Source organism: Trematomus bernacchii, unplaced genomic scaffold (genome assembly GCF_902827165.1).
Source record: "Trematomus bernacchii unplaced genomic scaffold, fTreBer1.1, whole genome shotgun sequence".
In the NCBI taxonomy this organism is placed as follows: domain Eukaryota; kingdom Metazoa; phylum Chordata; class Actinopteri; order Perciformes; family Nototheniidae; genus Trematomus; species Trematomus bernacchii.
In genome coordinates, this window is record NW_022987720.1 from 23,034,034 (window position 1) to 23,047,946 (window position 13,913).

The 13,913-nt window shown below is 40.5% G+C and overlaps 1 protein-coding gene across 1 annotated transcript in view; it reads right to left on the reverse strand.

The window, feature by feature from the left end:
- Positions 1 to 13,913, reverse strand: part of cacna1ia (calcium voltage-gated channel subunit alpha1 Ia) — a 76,519-nt gene that overhangs the window by 10,076 nt on the left and 52,530 nt on the right. The window contains exons 28-32 of the mRNA XM_034142249.1: positions 10,548 to 10,626; positions 9,176 to 9,297; positions 6,513 to 6,779; positions 6,326 to 6,418; positions 1,973 to 2,122 (exon numbers count right to left, since the gene is read on the reverse strand). Of these exons, the coding sequence (XP_033998140.1) occupies positions 1,973 to 2,122; positions 6,326 to 6,418; positions 6,513 to 6,779; positions 9,176 to 9,297; positions 10,548 to 10,626 (711 nt within the window). The remainder of the gene's footprint in view (positions 1 to 1,972; positions 2,123 to 6,325; positions 6,419 to 6,512; positions 6,780 to 9,175; positions 9,298 to 10,547; positions 10,627 to 13,913) is intronic.

The following is a 13,913-nucleotide window of genomic DNA, read 5'->3' on the forward strand; positions in this document are numbered from 1 at the left end:
GATACACAAAGGGAAAGCCAGAGGGGCAAAGGGACACATGGAAAGAGGAAGCATGTAAAAGAGGTAGGACAGATTGATAGTTTGACAGCATCTGCAGACAGGCAGAAAGCAGCCTGTCAGGTGAGGAGGGGTAGAGCCCAGTTATTGCTCCTTCTGAGCTGACCCGCTGCACTTTGTCATTATGATGGACAACACTGGCACAGGATAGTAAGTTCAACAGTGTGGTTTATACAGCATTTCCTGCTTACAAAATACCCCAAAATACAAGCACGAGTGGAGTTGAGTGTTAGTGCGTGCATGCATGCAAATCAGGGATGGCTGCATGTGTGTTAGCATGCAACGGGCCTCATTAATCCACATTTCTGCAGGACAGTTGATACACAATAATGATGAATTAAGGGCTAACACTCTCTGTTATACTGTGAAATAATAACACATACAGTAGTTGACGCCCTTTACAGTTGATTCACTTTTCATACAATCTGCATTGTGTAATGAACGAAGCCCTTTGTGAGTATGTTAGTGGAAGTACAAGCAAATGCATGTTTCTGAGAGTGTCCCTGCATGCATGTAATCTGCAACAAAACATCATGGTTGTGTTTGTGCCAAAAAGTGTTTGTCTTGTATGTGTGTCAGTTTGTGTATTCAGGTTCAGGCAGAAATTGGTTTTGCACAACAAACACTGGTAAAAAAAAACATCCTGTGTGTGCATGTATGTGTACTTACTGGCGTCTATTGTATATTTTGACATATGTGTATTTATGTATAAGAAAAGTAGATTTCATCCTGTGTTAAATTATTTAAAATCTACTTTATTTTCATCCAACACCTGGGGTTATATTTACCAAACATCTCAGAGGACAAAATCAGGCTTAATGGACCAAAACCTCTTAGAATGATCCATATTCAGTCCCACTTTCAGGCAAAGGGGTAAAAGCATTTTGAAAATCAAGTTTTTCACCATTTTCTATGATTGCTCCATCTACAAATCTGTGTCCAGCACATTTTTAAATTTAAATGTATTTGACAGGAAGAATCTGATTTGGGTGCCTCACATCTGTGACAGCACTAATGTATTTCGGAGCTTCAAAGCTGACCTGGTTCTTTCCCACCACTGAACATTGGAATAAAACGAGACTTAAAAATCCTGGAATATTTTTGAATTATGAGCGTAGCCATTGGTAAGATGTCCTGACTGAACACGGCAACTTAACCATGTCGTTTTCCAATAGACGGTGCATACTCTGCAATCAGTTGATATCTCAGTCTGGCTGCTTTGTGGATGACTGTAAGTGCTGCCCTCTTTCTCTAACTGTACACAGCTGTCAAGCAAAAAAAAAACAGATTCACCTGCGACTTTGATCAAAGGAACGTTTATTTGCTAGAAAAACTATGTTCTTGGGTGCATTTTTTAAATGACATTGTTAAAGCGGTAATAAAAGCATCTAGCCACATGGTTGCTAAAATGGCCCTAACCCAACACAGGGGTGTTTTTTTTATTATTAAAAGGTTTCATATTCTAAGGCGGAAGTATATTTAAGTGCAACAAAGTGACTTACAGTAGAGATTCTGACATGTTTGATCAACATTGGCCTCCAGGTTGGTCCAGTAAAACTCAGTGGGGAGAAACTGTCACTAAAAATGATCATGTTAAAATGTGTGTCTATTTATAGCACTGTGGATAGTCGTGTCAGCCAACTGTTTGGAAAGAAAAATGGATGCTTGTGGTTCAGTTTTTCTTTGTAACTTCAAACCACAAGGATGGATTTAATATCTGGGGTTACTGGCCTCAACAGGTGTGTGTGTGTGTGTGTGTGTGTGTGTGTGTGTGTGTGTGTGTGTGTGTGTGTGTGTGTGTGTGTGTGTGTGTGTGTGTGTGTGTGTGTGTGTGTGTGTGTGTGTGTGTGTGTGTGTGTGTGTGTGTGTGTGTGTGTCGCATATATGGGTGTTTTCATTCAGGTCATGGTGGTACCTCTTGTGGGTGGCCCTTGCAATCTCTGCAGATGGGTGGAGGAGAAGAATAATGGTGGAAGACAGAACCGGAGAGGTTGTCGATCATCAGCATCTCCCCCTCCAGTGAATCCTTGATCAAGAGAGATACGCTGTCCAGCCATTGGCTCTCCTGGAACACATACACACACACCCACACACAGACATACACACGGACACATACACACGGGACGCAGGCCAGCAGACCAGTATTGCACGCAGGTGCCAACAGGTGCACATGCGGACATGCGAGGACAAAGAACACGCAGGGAAATGCATAAACATCGTAAGAGTTAGAATTATGTCAGTGTGCACACGCAGGTATGCTGTTACACTTTATGAACTCACAGACAAATGCACACAGTCACACATGCATATACACCCCCACACATGTAGATTTCACATTGAACAATTTCAAAAATTCCCCCAAAAAAGAAAAAGAAACCTTCTCAAATGTGTTTTCTGTGTCTGAGATCAAGTACAAACAAACCACAACGAATCCCTCTTTGATAATCTGTCGGGCTTAAGGGCTAAACACTGCTCTCTTTTGAAAAAGGCTCCTCAATAATATGAATTCAAACCCTCATTAGCCAGTAACACATCATTTTACTATTAAAGCCTTCAGCACTGCATGTGGTGCAATTACATTTGATATATCACCTCAATTAGGCTGTTCAATACCTTATTGAAACAATTTAAGATTTAAGCATTTGCTTTGTGCTCTGGGTTTTATTAGGTTTAAAGCAATTTAGACTGAATCAGTCAGGGTTTTTACTGTGACTTAAATGATACCTCCTTGCTTGAATCTCATCTGCCAGATTGTTTTTTTCTCAGAAACCAATCTGGCACACAAAGAACTACTGACAGCAAAAGGAATATACTTTTAGAAGTGATTTCTGTGTTTCTTGGCCAGGCATCGTATTTGACAATGTATTCGTTGCATTGTGCCTGTGGCGCATTCACAACAGCCAAAATAACTGTATTACATCAGCAGATATATCCCAAAAGGTACTGTGAAACAAGGTCACTCCTCTTCAACCCCCACACATGCCTATTTTCATAACACATTTCTACAACACAGATTACAGGACTATACTTAGATATCTTATGCAAACACACATTTTTGACTCATGCTGTTATATTACAATCACTCATGGCTTGTGTTTTGAGGGGGCTACGAATTCAAGAGATAAGTAACTGTACTCCCAGCTATATATAAATATACCTACACCGTGCTGGTTAATGAAACAGTGTTGCAGTGCCACCATTTATTAAAAGACAAACTGGCAGTACGGCTGATGCTGCCATATCCAGCTCTTAAATACATGTATTTAAATTAAAAGGGCGTTTTTTCTCTCACACACACATACATACATTCTGTGAAGGTGGGGAGCTTGATATAAAAAAAATATTTTTGATTGACTGTAGTGGCCTATGTGCTGGCCTCCATTAATAACTGTATTAGTGGACAACAATGGGCCCGTCTACAGGGAATGGGAGTTGAGAGAGAGAGAGGAGAGAGCTGAAATTAATTACTGCGTCTATCTGACTGTCACTGGCTCAGCTATTATCTCTCCTCTCTTACTCTCTCTGTGTCGACTTCCTACAGTGTCGCCTGTAGTCCCTGTGCAATATATTACTACTGTTTCACCAGGGAGTCGAAAAATGACTTTTTCAGAGTGTATGATGGCATATTATAGAATGTTCTAGTTGCAGCATGGGCTGGACCAAAGAGTTACACACTTTGAAGATTCGTTCATAGCATTGACAACTAAATGCTGCGTATTTAATATTTATAAATAGTTGCAGAAGTAAAGTATTAAACTGTTTTTAGAATTTGATTCCAATGTTGGCTGCATTTCCAATATTTCCAGAGTGTTGTTAACTTCTCCAGATGTTATCATTTTTCCAAAATGCACAACAACATGTTTATATCTAACGAAATACCCAGCACTCCCTTCTAAATCTTTCAAAAACATTTTCACTGCGGTCAACAAAATAATTGCTGTACCTTTCTGAGGTGCACATGAAGGGAGGGACACACTGATGAGTGATATATATGAAAAATAGTTGATTTATATAAAAAAAACTAGGTAAAAAGTTCATTTTTAGGGTGATCATGCATTCCAGCAGGAGATGCTGCTGCTAATATTTGGACAGTATGTTGAGATTCAAATAATATAATAGCGGCACAGCAGATTTAAACATTTTTGGGTTTCTGTAAACTTCCTCGCAAGTTCTCGACACACACACACACACACACACACACACAGACACACTCTCCAACCCCAGGACCTGTGCTCTGAATAAATTGCATCGGTCTGCGAGGCCCCTTATTGCATCACTCGAGAGACAGAGGATGAGCGGGGGAGATAGAGAGAGAGATAGGGAGAGGGGGAGGGTGCTGCCAGTGTTTTCTCCACGGTCTGTATTACGTTGGTTTGTCACGCTGAGCTAAAAATGACTCCATGCAGCCAACTTTAGCTCTACACAGGTGAGACTCTTCACGGCAGCCGGTGAGTCATCTTTATGTGTGTTCCTGCGTGGATATCTCAGACTATTTTCAGCTATTTCATAATGGAAGCTTGTGCCTCTGCTGTCAGACTGCAAGTAGAAATGAGAGACCTATCTACTTTCCAACAGTGATGCAGGCAGGGAAAGGATGATTTCAAAAATGTAACGTCTGCATGTGCGTCTGCAAGATGAAAAGGTGTCATGAGAGTACTGAAAGGTTGATGAAGCTTAAATGAATAGAAGATTGATCAAAATGAGATTAAAGTTGCTATAATCTCAAAAACGTACTTTCATCTGCTTAATATCGCTTAAGAAGTTTGTTTTCCTTTTAGAAAATGCCTTTCATTTCAGGCCTTTTACTTTCATATGAATTGATTTCTTAATATGTTGCTCTTGTTCAACGTTGCAAATAAGGCGCAGCTTGGTGTCTCTTTCCTTTTTATCTCTCTTTTCTTTGTATCTCCTCTCTTTGTGTAGATGTTTAACCTTCCTTACACCCTTTCCTCCCTCACAAGATGTGTAAAAGAAAAGAAACAAAAGTAGAAAAAGAATATTACAAAGAGATTGATAAAACGCCTGAGTGTAATCACGGCAAGTCGTCGCCAGTCATTTTCACAAAAAGAAAAAAAATCTTCACTCTCTCACCCGTCAGCCACATCCAGACACGACTCAGAAATTACTGCCATATTGTTGACCTCTTTTGTATTCTTCCAGTTTTTGAATCAAATATGTAATTTTCTCTGCATGATGCAAGGCATTGATACCGTGTAAAGAGAAGCTACTGTAACTGACAGGCAGCCAGAGGAGCGGAAAATAATATCCAGCTGATACTGCGTCTGAACAAAACTCATATCATTCTACATAATACCGCTGCACACTGGGTCTACATTACACATATTAAAGTAACTCTAATACAATTATAGGCAATTTATATAGGTTTATTTTCATTTAAAAACTGAATCTCTAGGCATCAAGAAAATCTGCAATGCGTCGTGCTAATTTCCTATTTTCGATTATATAATGTATATGTTTTATAAATATAATGTTCCTGGTTCCAGTGTCAGACTGGACAATGCAGGAAGGTTTCTGTGTATTTTCTTATTACAAAGACATTTGAGGCATAATCCACATGGGAAGAAAAGCTAAACAATTGAACATGATTTAAAGGTAGGGTAGGAATTTGAAAATACACAACCGGAGAAAATCTGCCCCTTCCTTCAGACTTCCTTACAGAGCCCCTCCTCCAACACACACGAACGCGCACATGACCAATGAGGGCACGAGATAAGTTTGTGCACAGATGGAAGGCTGACAGGCAGGTAGGCCATCCAGTTATTTTAGCCGGGCTGGCTAAAATGATTTTTTAATGGATTTTTTGTCAAAGCACTTAAGATATTCATTGCTATCGGGATGTTAAGAGCATTCCATGGAATATAACAAAAAGTGTATCTCGAGCCGGTTTCTCAAACTTACCTACCCAACCTTTAATTGTTTTTTTTAAGGTTATTCTACAAACACCTTAATGTGACATTATATAAAAAAGTGCTGGCCACTTTAAGCGTCCGGAGAACCATAGCTGGAATACATCTGGGACATTAGAAAAGAAAACAATTGAAATAAATCAATTAAGACTTGTATGGCCAATGCATATCCATAATAATGTATTCTATCCTGCAAATCGGTTTGATACATCCCTACTTGCACACACGCACACTCCCACCCACCCACATCAAAAAGGGACTTTGACACTCTATGGAAACAAACATAAATAAATCATCACACTCTCTCCCACACACATGTGTACTGAAATACAAACACTCACTTGTGCTGGTGAGTACAGGTTGAGGCTGGAGTCCCGCAGGTTGAAGGCTCCTGAGTGCGTGCTGCCTGCTGAATGTCTCATCTTCCTCTCCCCCTCCCCCCTCTCTCTGGTCACACATCCTCTGTCTTTTGCCCCTGCTGGGCCTCCAAGTCCTTTATCCACCTTCCCCCCCCCCACAGCTGGGGGCGCCCATGCAACAGAGGGTGCCCTGGGCCAGCTCCAGCTCAATTTCTGCATCCATCTCCGCCTCCTCTTGGGCCTCCTTGTTGGAGTCGTCCAGGTGCTTCATCAGCACGGCCACCACCACATTGATGAGCACGAACTGGGCGGTGAGCACGAAGGAGACAAAGTACATGGGCGAGATAAACTGAAGGCTAGGATTGCAGGCATAGTCCACATCAGTGGCATTGTCCACATCAGTGCCGTGGTCTGGTGGGCACTCCCGCAATGTGTCCTGTAGTCCAAAAAGGCAGAAGAGGAAGACAAAGGGGTTGGTTAGGAGACAGGTAAGCGTTAAGGCAGCAGTTCCCAACCTTTTTCAAATCAGGGCCCACTTAAGAATCTGAAAAAATGTTGCGGCCCACATTCAACCATAAACATTACGGAGGCAAAAAAAAGTTCCGATCAATCAAAAGTTCAATTCAGAACATGTGACAAGTTGTCAATCCAGTAGAACAGACTGCTGTCAAGGACTGCAATGGCCGTTGCTAAGGAGGATCAAGAAAGAGAAAGGAAAGGCGGTTTAAAAAAAAAAAGAATCGTAATAATGAAATGTTTCCACACAAATCATAATGTTTTGCTAATTATTTGGCGGCTGCCCACTTGCAATGCCTTCGCGGCCCACTAGGTTGGGAACCGCTGAATTAATTAAGGAATACCACATCATTTGGATAAAACTTTGTGACGAAACAGGAAGTGGACAAAATAACAGGAGTAGATTCAATCTGGAGTGTGGAACTTCTGAATCGGATGCACCATATACAAAACCTCAGCGTTTAGAGGAAGGACTTTAGGAGAGGGCTACTCCTGGCAATGGAAATGCAACACACTCAGTTAGTACATAATGTTTCCAGGTGAGTTTGGTTGTGTCGTATATTGCAAAATACAGAGAGCTTCCTCCGCTTAGTTATATTATGTATATTAATTTGACAAGGGCTACAATGTAATGGACAATCATTTTTATGTAAAAGTATTTTCAAATGTAAAAGTGCCACACTCCAGCTTTAAAATATATTTAAATTAATACAGCGGCCCTGCAACAGATTACAGTTATTAACATTTACATTGCTTGAATAATAATAAAAAACAAGCGAAAAATAAGTCAGGTTGTAAATGTCATCTTACGATACAGTGAGCTTAGCCGAAACACGCCTGAATAAATATTGATGCTCATATAAAAATATGTTAAGTACATTTAAGGTAATGGCATGCCTCAAGCTCATGTTAACAAGGCTCTTTGTATTCAGGACAACTTGTAAAATTATCATACACTTAATTGCTTTGCTTCTATGCAAAACAACAGGAGCCTTTTTTTTCTGTGTTTAGCATTTTTCTGTGTTTAGCATTTCTCTACGCGCTCAGCAGAGTTTGGTCAAAGTAGAATAAAAGTGACATGTGCTATCTGGAGGAATAACACATATTTGAACCAGTCTCTGACCTTAAATAACAATGTTAGCCCTCTGAGCTGAAGATGGTCTTTCCTATCTTATTTTGCATGACATGTACACACTGTGCACGACATCTCCTTCTGCTTCCACTCCTTTTCCATCTCGTTTCTACACATTATTCCTCTTCCAAATCTCCATGTACCCTCACACGTGATGCTGTACCCCCCCCCTTTTTTCAATTTTTGCTGTAATTTACCCTCTGGAGGAAATAAATCATAACTGGTCAGTTCTTTAAGCCCCTTCCCATCCACTCATCTTCCCTCTTATTACAGTTTGCCAGTGCCTCCTTTTTCTCCCCACTGCTTTCTTACACTCTCCCTCATTATTTCCTCCTTCCTATCATCGCTGCATGACTAATTACCACTCTGCCTCACCGGCCTTTCACTAAACCACGGCAGATCTACCTATCCCACATCCCAGGTAGTCATTTGACAGCGAAAACGACAGAGATTTACTCAGAGAGGGAGCATCTGTAGCCCGCTGCTTTGCTTCATGGCCCGCTACCATCCGCTCTACCTTCATGTATGCAGTGTGTGTTTAATGGCCCTACGACATGCATCATTATAATCTCTCTTTTCTCCTTGGAGCTTACATGAGAGCATGGTGGGGATCGCTGCTGCTGCTGCTGCTGCTGCTGGTAGAGCGGTGTGTTCAGGGGAAAATTGTTTTTTTGTGTTTATGTGTGTGCGATGAGGCACAGTTACTCCCCTGCCCATCAGTAAGGAAATCTGTGCTCACGTTGCTGAGCAAGCACATTTGCTTTTCATCAGTGGGTATCACTAGAGTGGAAGATGAGAGAGTGTGTCTCTTATCTCACACCACCTTTCCACTACTTTTTTGTTGCACTACTTCTACTATAACAACGTTGTAAAATAAAAGCATGCAATATATGTTGTTACGATGGCTGCTACTTCATTACATTTTACATGTTCTACTTACATTTATAATACTGCTACTTATCTTTTTCTACCTTGAATGCATCCCTTTTTCAAATTGAATTAACCTGTGCTTGGCTCTTTTTTTAAAACAGTTAGTTTTGATGTCTTTATCTGTATTGTCCCTGTTGCTTTGTATATTTCCCCTGTGTTGGTCAATAAAGGGATTTGATCGATTCTGTTTCACTGTATTCTCAAGCTCTGATTTTGCCTGTTAAAACACAAATGATAAGTAAGTAACTTCGTACCTTCATGATGCCATTCCAGTTGTCGCCCGTGGAGACTTGAAATAAGGTAAGGAAGGCCATGCCAAAGTTCTCAAAGGTAGCGTGACGACCCATTCCCTCGCATGGATAGTCTACGGTGCATACTGAGGATGAGAGTTAGATGGACGGGTGGATGTAGAAAGAGGAGGAGTCATCATGTCATACAAAAGGAAAAGGTGAGAGGATAAAGAAAAAGCGAAAATGGAACAGGAAGGGGGGAAAGGGTTGACAAAAGAAGAAGAGATTTGTGAATTTTGAATAACACTGTACATGTCACTGCTCCCCAAAAAACGCAGAGGCAAGCACCATTTGTGACGCTAAGCTGACTGTCTAAACAAGCCAACTCAGTGTAGACAAAGTCTGTTATCAAATCGGTCGCAACGTGACCAAACACTCTATTTGTCTTTGAGTTTATATCCCAAGATAATCTCTGCAATGGCCTCAAGAAGCAACACTTGCATTTGCCACTAATCCGTTTTTCCTGCCAAGCTCCAATAGGAAGCATCGTTGCCACGGGCTGCAGCTGCAGCTCACAAGGGAAATGTGACAGTTCGGAAGAAATATCTTCTTACTTCAATGTGGATATTTTAGGACGGCACTTATGTATCAGAATACTGGAGAGTGGGTTGAATCCCCTAATGGCAGTCTGACTGCAGGAGGGAGAACTGATGAAAGGGAATACAAGATGGAGAGGAAATAAGGAGATTTTCCTAATCAAGTTAATACAACTCCTCTTGATTTTATGTGTACAAGCGGAGTTTACTATAATGAGCACACGGAATATGGAAGTCACAATTATATTTTCCCACTGGGTCGGACTCTGAAACATGCTGCTTTGTAACCGCCTCACACCGACAGTGATGATGTGTGGCAAATGTGCTCTTCCACTACAGCGCTATCCTGTCCTCTCAAAATTTCCACATGTGATGAAGGATTAATCCAACAAGTGGACTGAGTTTATATAGATGACCACATAATACACATTTCTCTGAAGTTTAACTCATCCACTGTGAAAGGAAAGATTGGTCCAACAATGCTGTTAATCCTTTATCCAAACAGAATGTTGGTTGACATATTCAAATACATTTTTCACAATAAATCAATATATCATAATAGTGTCAATAAGTGATTTTGTCTTTGTTGTACCTCGTGCTAGTGACATGTGTCTGATCACAAATACATGTAACATCCTTGGTTCTCTCGAGCCTTTAATAGACTCTTTCTAGAAACTACCAAAGATCAAGGAAAGAATATATAGATTTGCAGTGAAAAACAAAAACGTTGTTATGAAATAGATTTGTGCTTAATGACACATTTCTTTTCAGCATCATGACTGGATGCCATGAGTACTCACCAAGTTCTCCAAATAGCTCTACTCCTAAGGCGGCGTAGATGAAAAACAGCAGCATGAAAAGCAGGCCCAGGTTACCCACCTGTACACACACACACACACGCACGCACACACACACACACACACACACACACACACCACACACACACACACACACACACACACACACACACACACACACACACACACACACACGCAGACAGGAGAACATCTTACCATGCACATGTTATAAACAATTTGACATGTTCTTTGTGAGAAGCATTAGACAACAAAACACATCAACAAGTCATTGCTCATGTGCTAAATCAGCCATTGACTTGCTTGCTATGCTCGATTGAACATCATTTGACCACATTTTTCATTATTACTCAAGATCATATTGTACTACTTTAAAACAAGTAAGCAGGACATCACATGCAAGGTGGTGTAAAATATGTGCATTCAAAATGTCAAACCTCTTTCTAGCATGCTGTTCTCAAACTATTCTTTGTTCTGCAAACCATGGCACCATTTCCTCCGAGACTTTTTATAAACTGGAAGCCCTGATGCTGTTGGCATTTTCTGAGTTTGGGGGTTTGGGACTTGGCTCGGTTCCACCACTAAACAACCTTCTGTTACCACAACCTAATGGTGATGTTGATGTTGCACGGTAAGCACTCTGGGCCAAATCTAATCCCATTACAGGGATTCAAAACCCAGTCCCCTATTCGCTGTCTTTACCACTCCACTAACAACACTGCTCAGCCGGGAATGAGCAAACGCACTGACAAATAGTTACTATAATTATAACGCATGTGCTCTAAAGAGGGTTTAGATCCCTTCACCTGCTTTTCAGGGGAAAGACCGTTCCAATCTGTTGTCGAGTTGGTTGAGGGAAAATGCAGAAACATAATGACAAGGCAAAATCTAAGGACATTTCCCATAGGTTGCACCGCAAATAATGCTAATTTAATAACTTATGATGAGATATCGTTTGAAGCAAGCAGGGTTGTAATAATTTCTCTATTATACTCAAGGTTGTTTTATCTTTGTTTGTTTCATCTCTCCTTGATAAATCACTTTAATGATAACATAAGGAAATCAGCTGACTCAGTAAGAATAATCTTTACATTTTAAACGCTTTAACCCTCATTGCCTGATATGATTAACCTGGTCAGTATTGCATTTAATGAAACTGCTATAGGGCATGGTGAAAGAGGACAAATCAAAGGCATGCTACATTAAGTAGCATTTACATTTGAAAACTTCTAAAGTTTCCTTTCAATGTAGACAAATAAGGGCCATTACATGCGGCGCACGCTGATGAGTCCCTGTGGACTGAGTGTAATTGTGGTAATTGCCATATAACCTTTCAGTTGGAGTGCTGTAATAATTCTAAATGTGACTCTTTGCCAGAAGTACATCTCCAAGTAATTGCTATGAGGCCTGGTGTACTCAACAATCTGTGCTTGATAATGACACGAGTCAATGTGAGATCCAGGATGAGGATGAATGCATTTTGAGACGTTTTGCCAAGAGGGATTTAATGGTGTATTCAATGGGGATGAATAACTTTCCCTTTACTGGAGGAAGAGGTTTGCAATTCAATTTTCTATTATTGAAATGATTTATCTCCATTTCTCAAGCTAAAATACTTGTTATAGCTTGGACGCCTTTCCATAGCACAAATGGCATTTCATGTGGTCTCCACATCTGTGGTTTCTCAGCCATTTCCAGAGAAGACATAAAACAACTGTCTCCACTTAGAGCCAACAGGATATAGGCTATTAGTGTAAGTGAATGCTGGTTGCAGCCGTTTCACATCAGTTGCAGAGGAGAGGATAATAGACATTGTTGTAGGTAAAATCACATTTTAACTACGTCTTTGTAAAGCAAAGCCATTTCACTTAACATGTCAATGAGCCGATAAGCTTTCTACCCCATTTAGTCTAAGTGCATGGATCCCTCATTACATCTCCATGTCCTGCTATGGCATATTAAATATTAGAATTACTTGTGGAACTTGTGAAGCATTCACATCATGTCTAATCTCATGAGTTATTATTCTAGCAGACATCTATCTGTGCGTGCCAAGATTATTCATACTTTCTGCCTTCCTATGCCAATATGACCTGTTCCCTTGCGTAACTGTACCCATAAGCCTTTGTTGAAATGTCAATACTGCCAATGTGATGTAATGAGGAAATGTTGGAAGCTTGCCATTTCATTTTTCACAGTGAAATATAGGGTGATATCAGCTCAGGTTAATCTCTCGCCAGGTGTAATGCCTTCACTCTCACCTCAGTATGCACCCATACACACAGAGAGACCTCCTGGAACTGTTTAATTAGCCCCAGTTTTAATTACCTTCCCAGATGCCCTTGGGATAAAGCAAAGGGCTCAGTGTTAATGAGAGGGGGATCACTAAAAAGGAAATACAATGAATCTGTTCCTCCTCACCTCTGCCTGCCCTCCTTTCCCCACACCACCTGTTTCCCTTTGTTTGCTTCATGTCACTTTTGATGGTCAATGGGTCACACTGTGTTCCTGCATGTCCATAAATGACCTGTCTGTCCAAACAACTGCCTGTATTTAAAGTCAAATGTCTACATTAAATGCACAATATGTAATTTTGTGCCACTCGGGGCCTTTCCATACAAACAAATAACAAAAGCCAGGGTTCGGTGTTGTTGTGCAAAAACATGTGATTATAGGAGATTGTAGTCAGCTTTTCTAGTGTTTAAAACCAGTGAAAACACGACAAAAACAGGTTTCATTTTAATATCAGTGTTTTGTTGTGTCTGCCTACTGCTAATGTTTGCTCCGCTTGTTTCACTAATACTTGACAGCCACTCGGCCTACTGTATGACGAATGGAATCCTTAATCTAGTTCAAATATACAGTTGAAAATATAGAAGATCTAAAAGTGTGGCTTAAAACTAATCAATTTATGACATTTTCTTGCAGACAACGCTGACTAATGAAAAAAAGAATTTCCTTGATTAAGATTATAGATTTCTCTTGGTCTGAAAATTGTTTAAAACATTTAGGAATGTAAGTTCACAACTGAGCAAAAATATTTTCCATAAACCTATTTGTTTTGATACATTTTCTAGCAGAAAAGTTACATATGATTTCTAAACAAATGGGAAATGATAGGATGCTTTTTGTGTATATTTTTAGGAAATTGAACTTTCAGTGCACTGGAACGATCTGGGACGGCCTAGAGACTGCCCGACTCTGTGGACACTTCACCATCAACTGAACTATAGACTGGTTTAAGAAGCCCCCGCTGTTTCTAACACACTGCGGACGCAGCGGGGGTCAGGGTACTCTCCATGGTGCTGAAAGTGAAAACAAGACAAAGCCAGTGTGTGTGTGTGTGTGTGT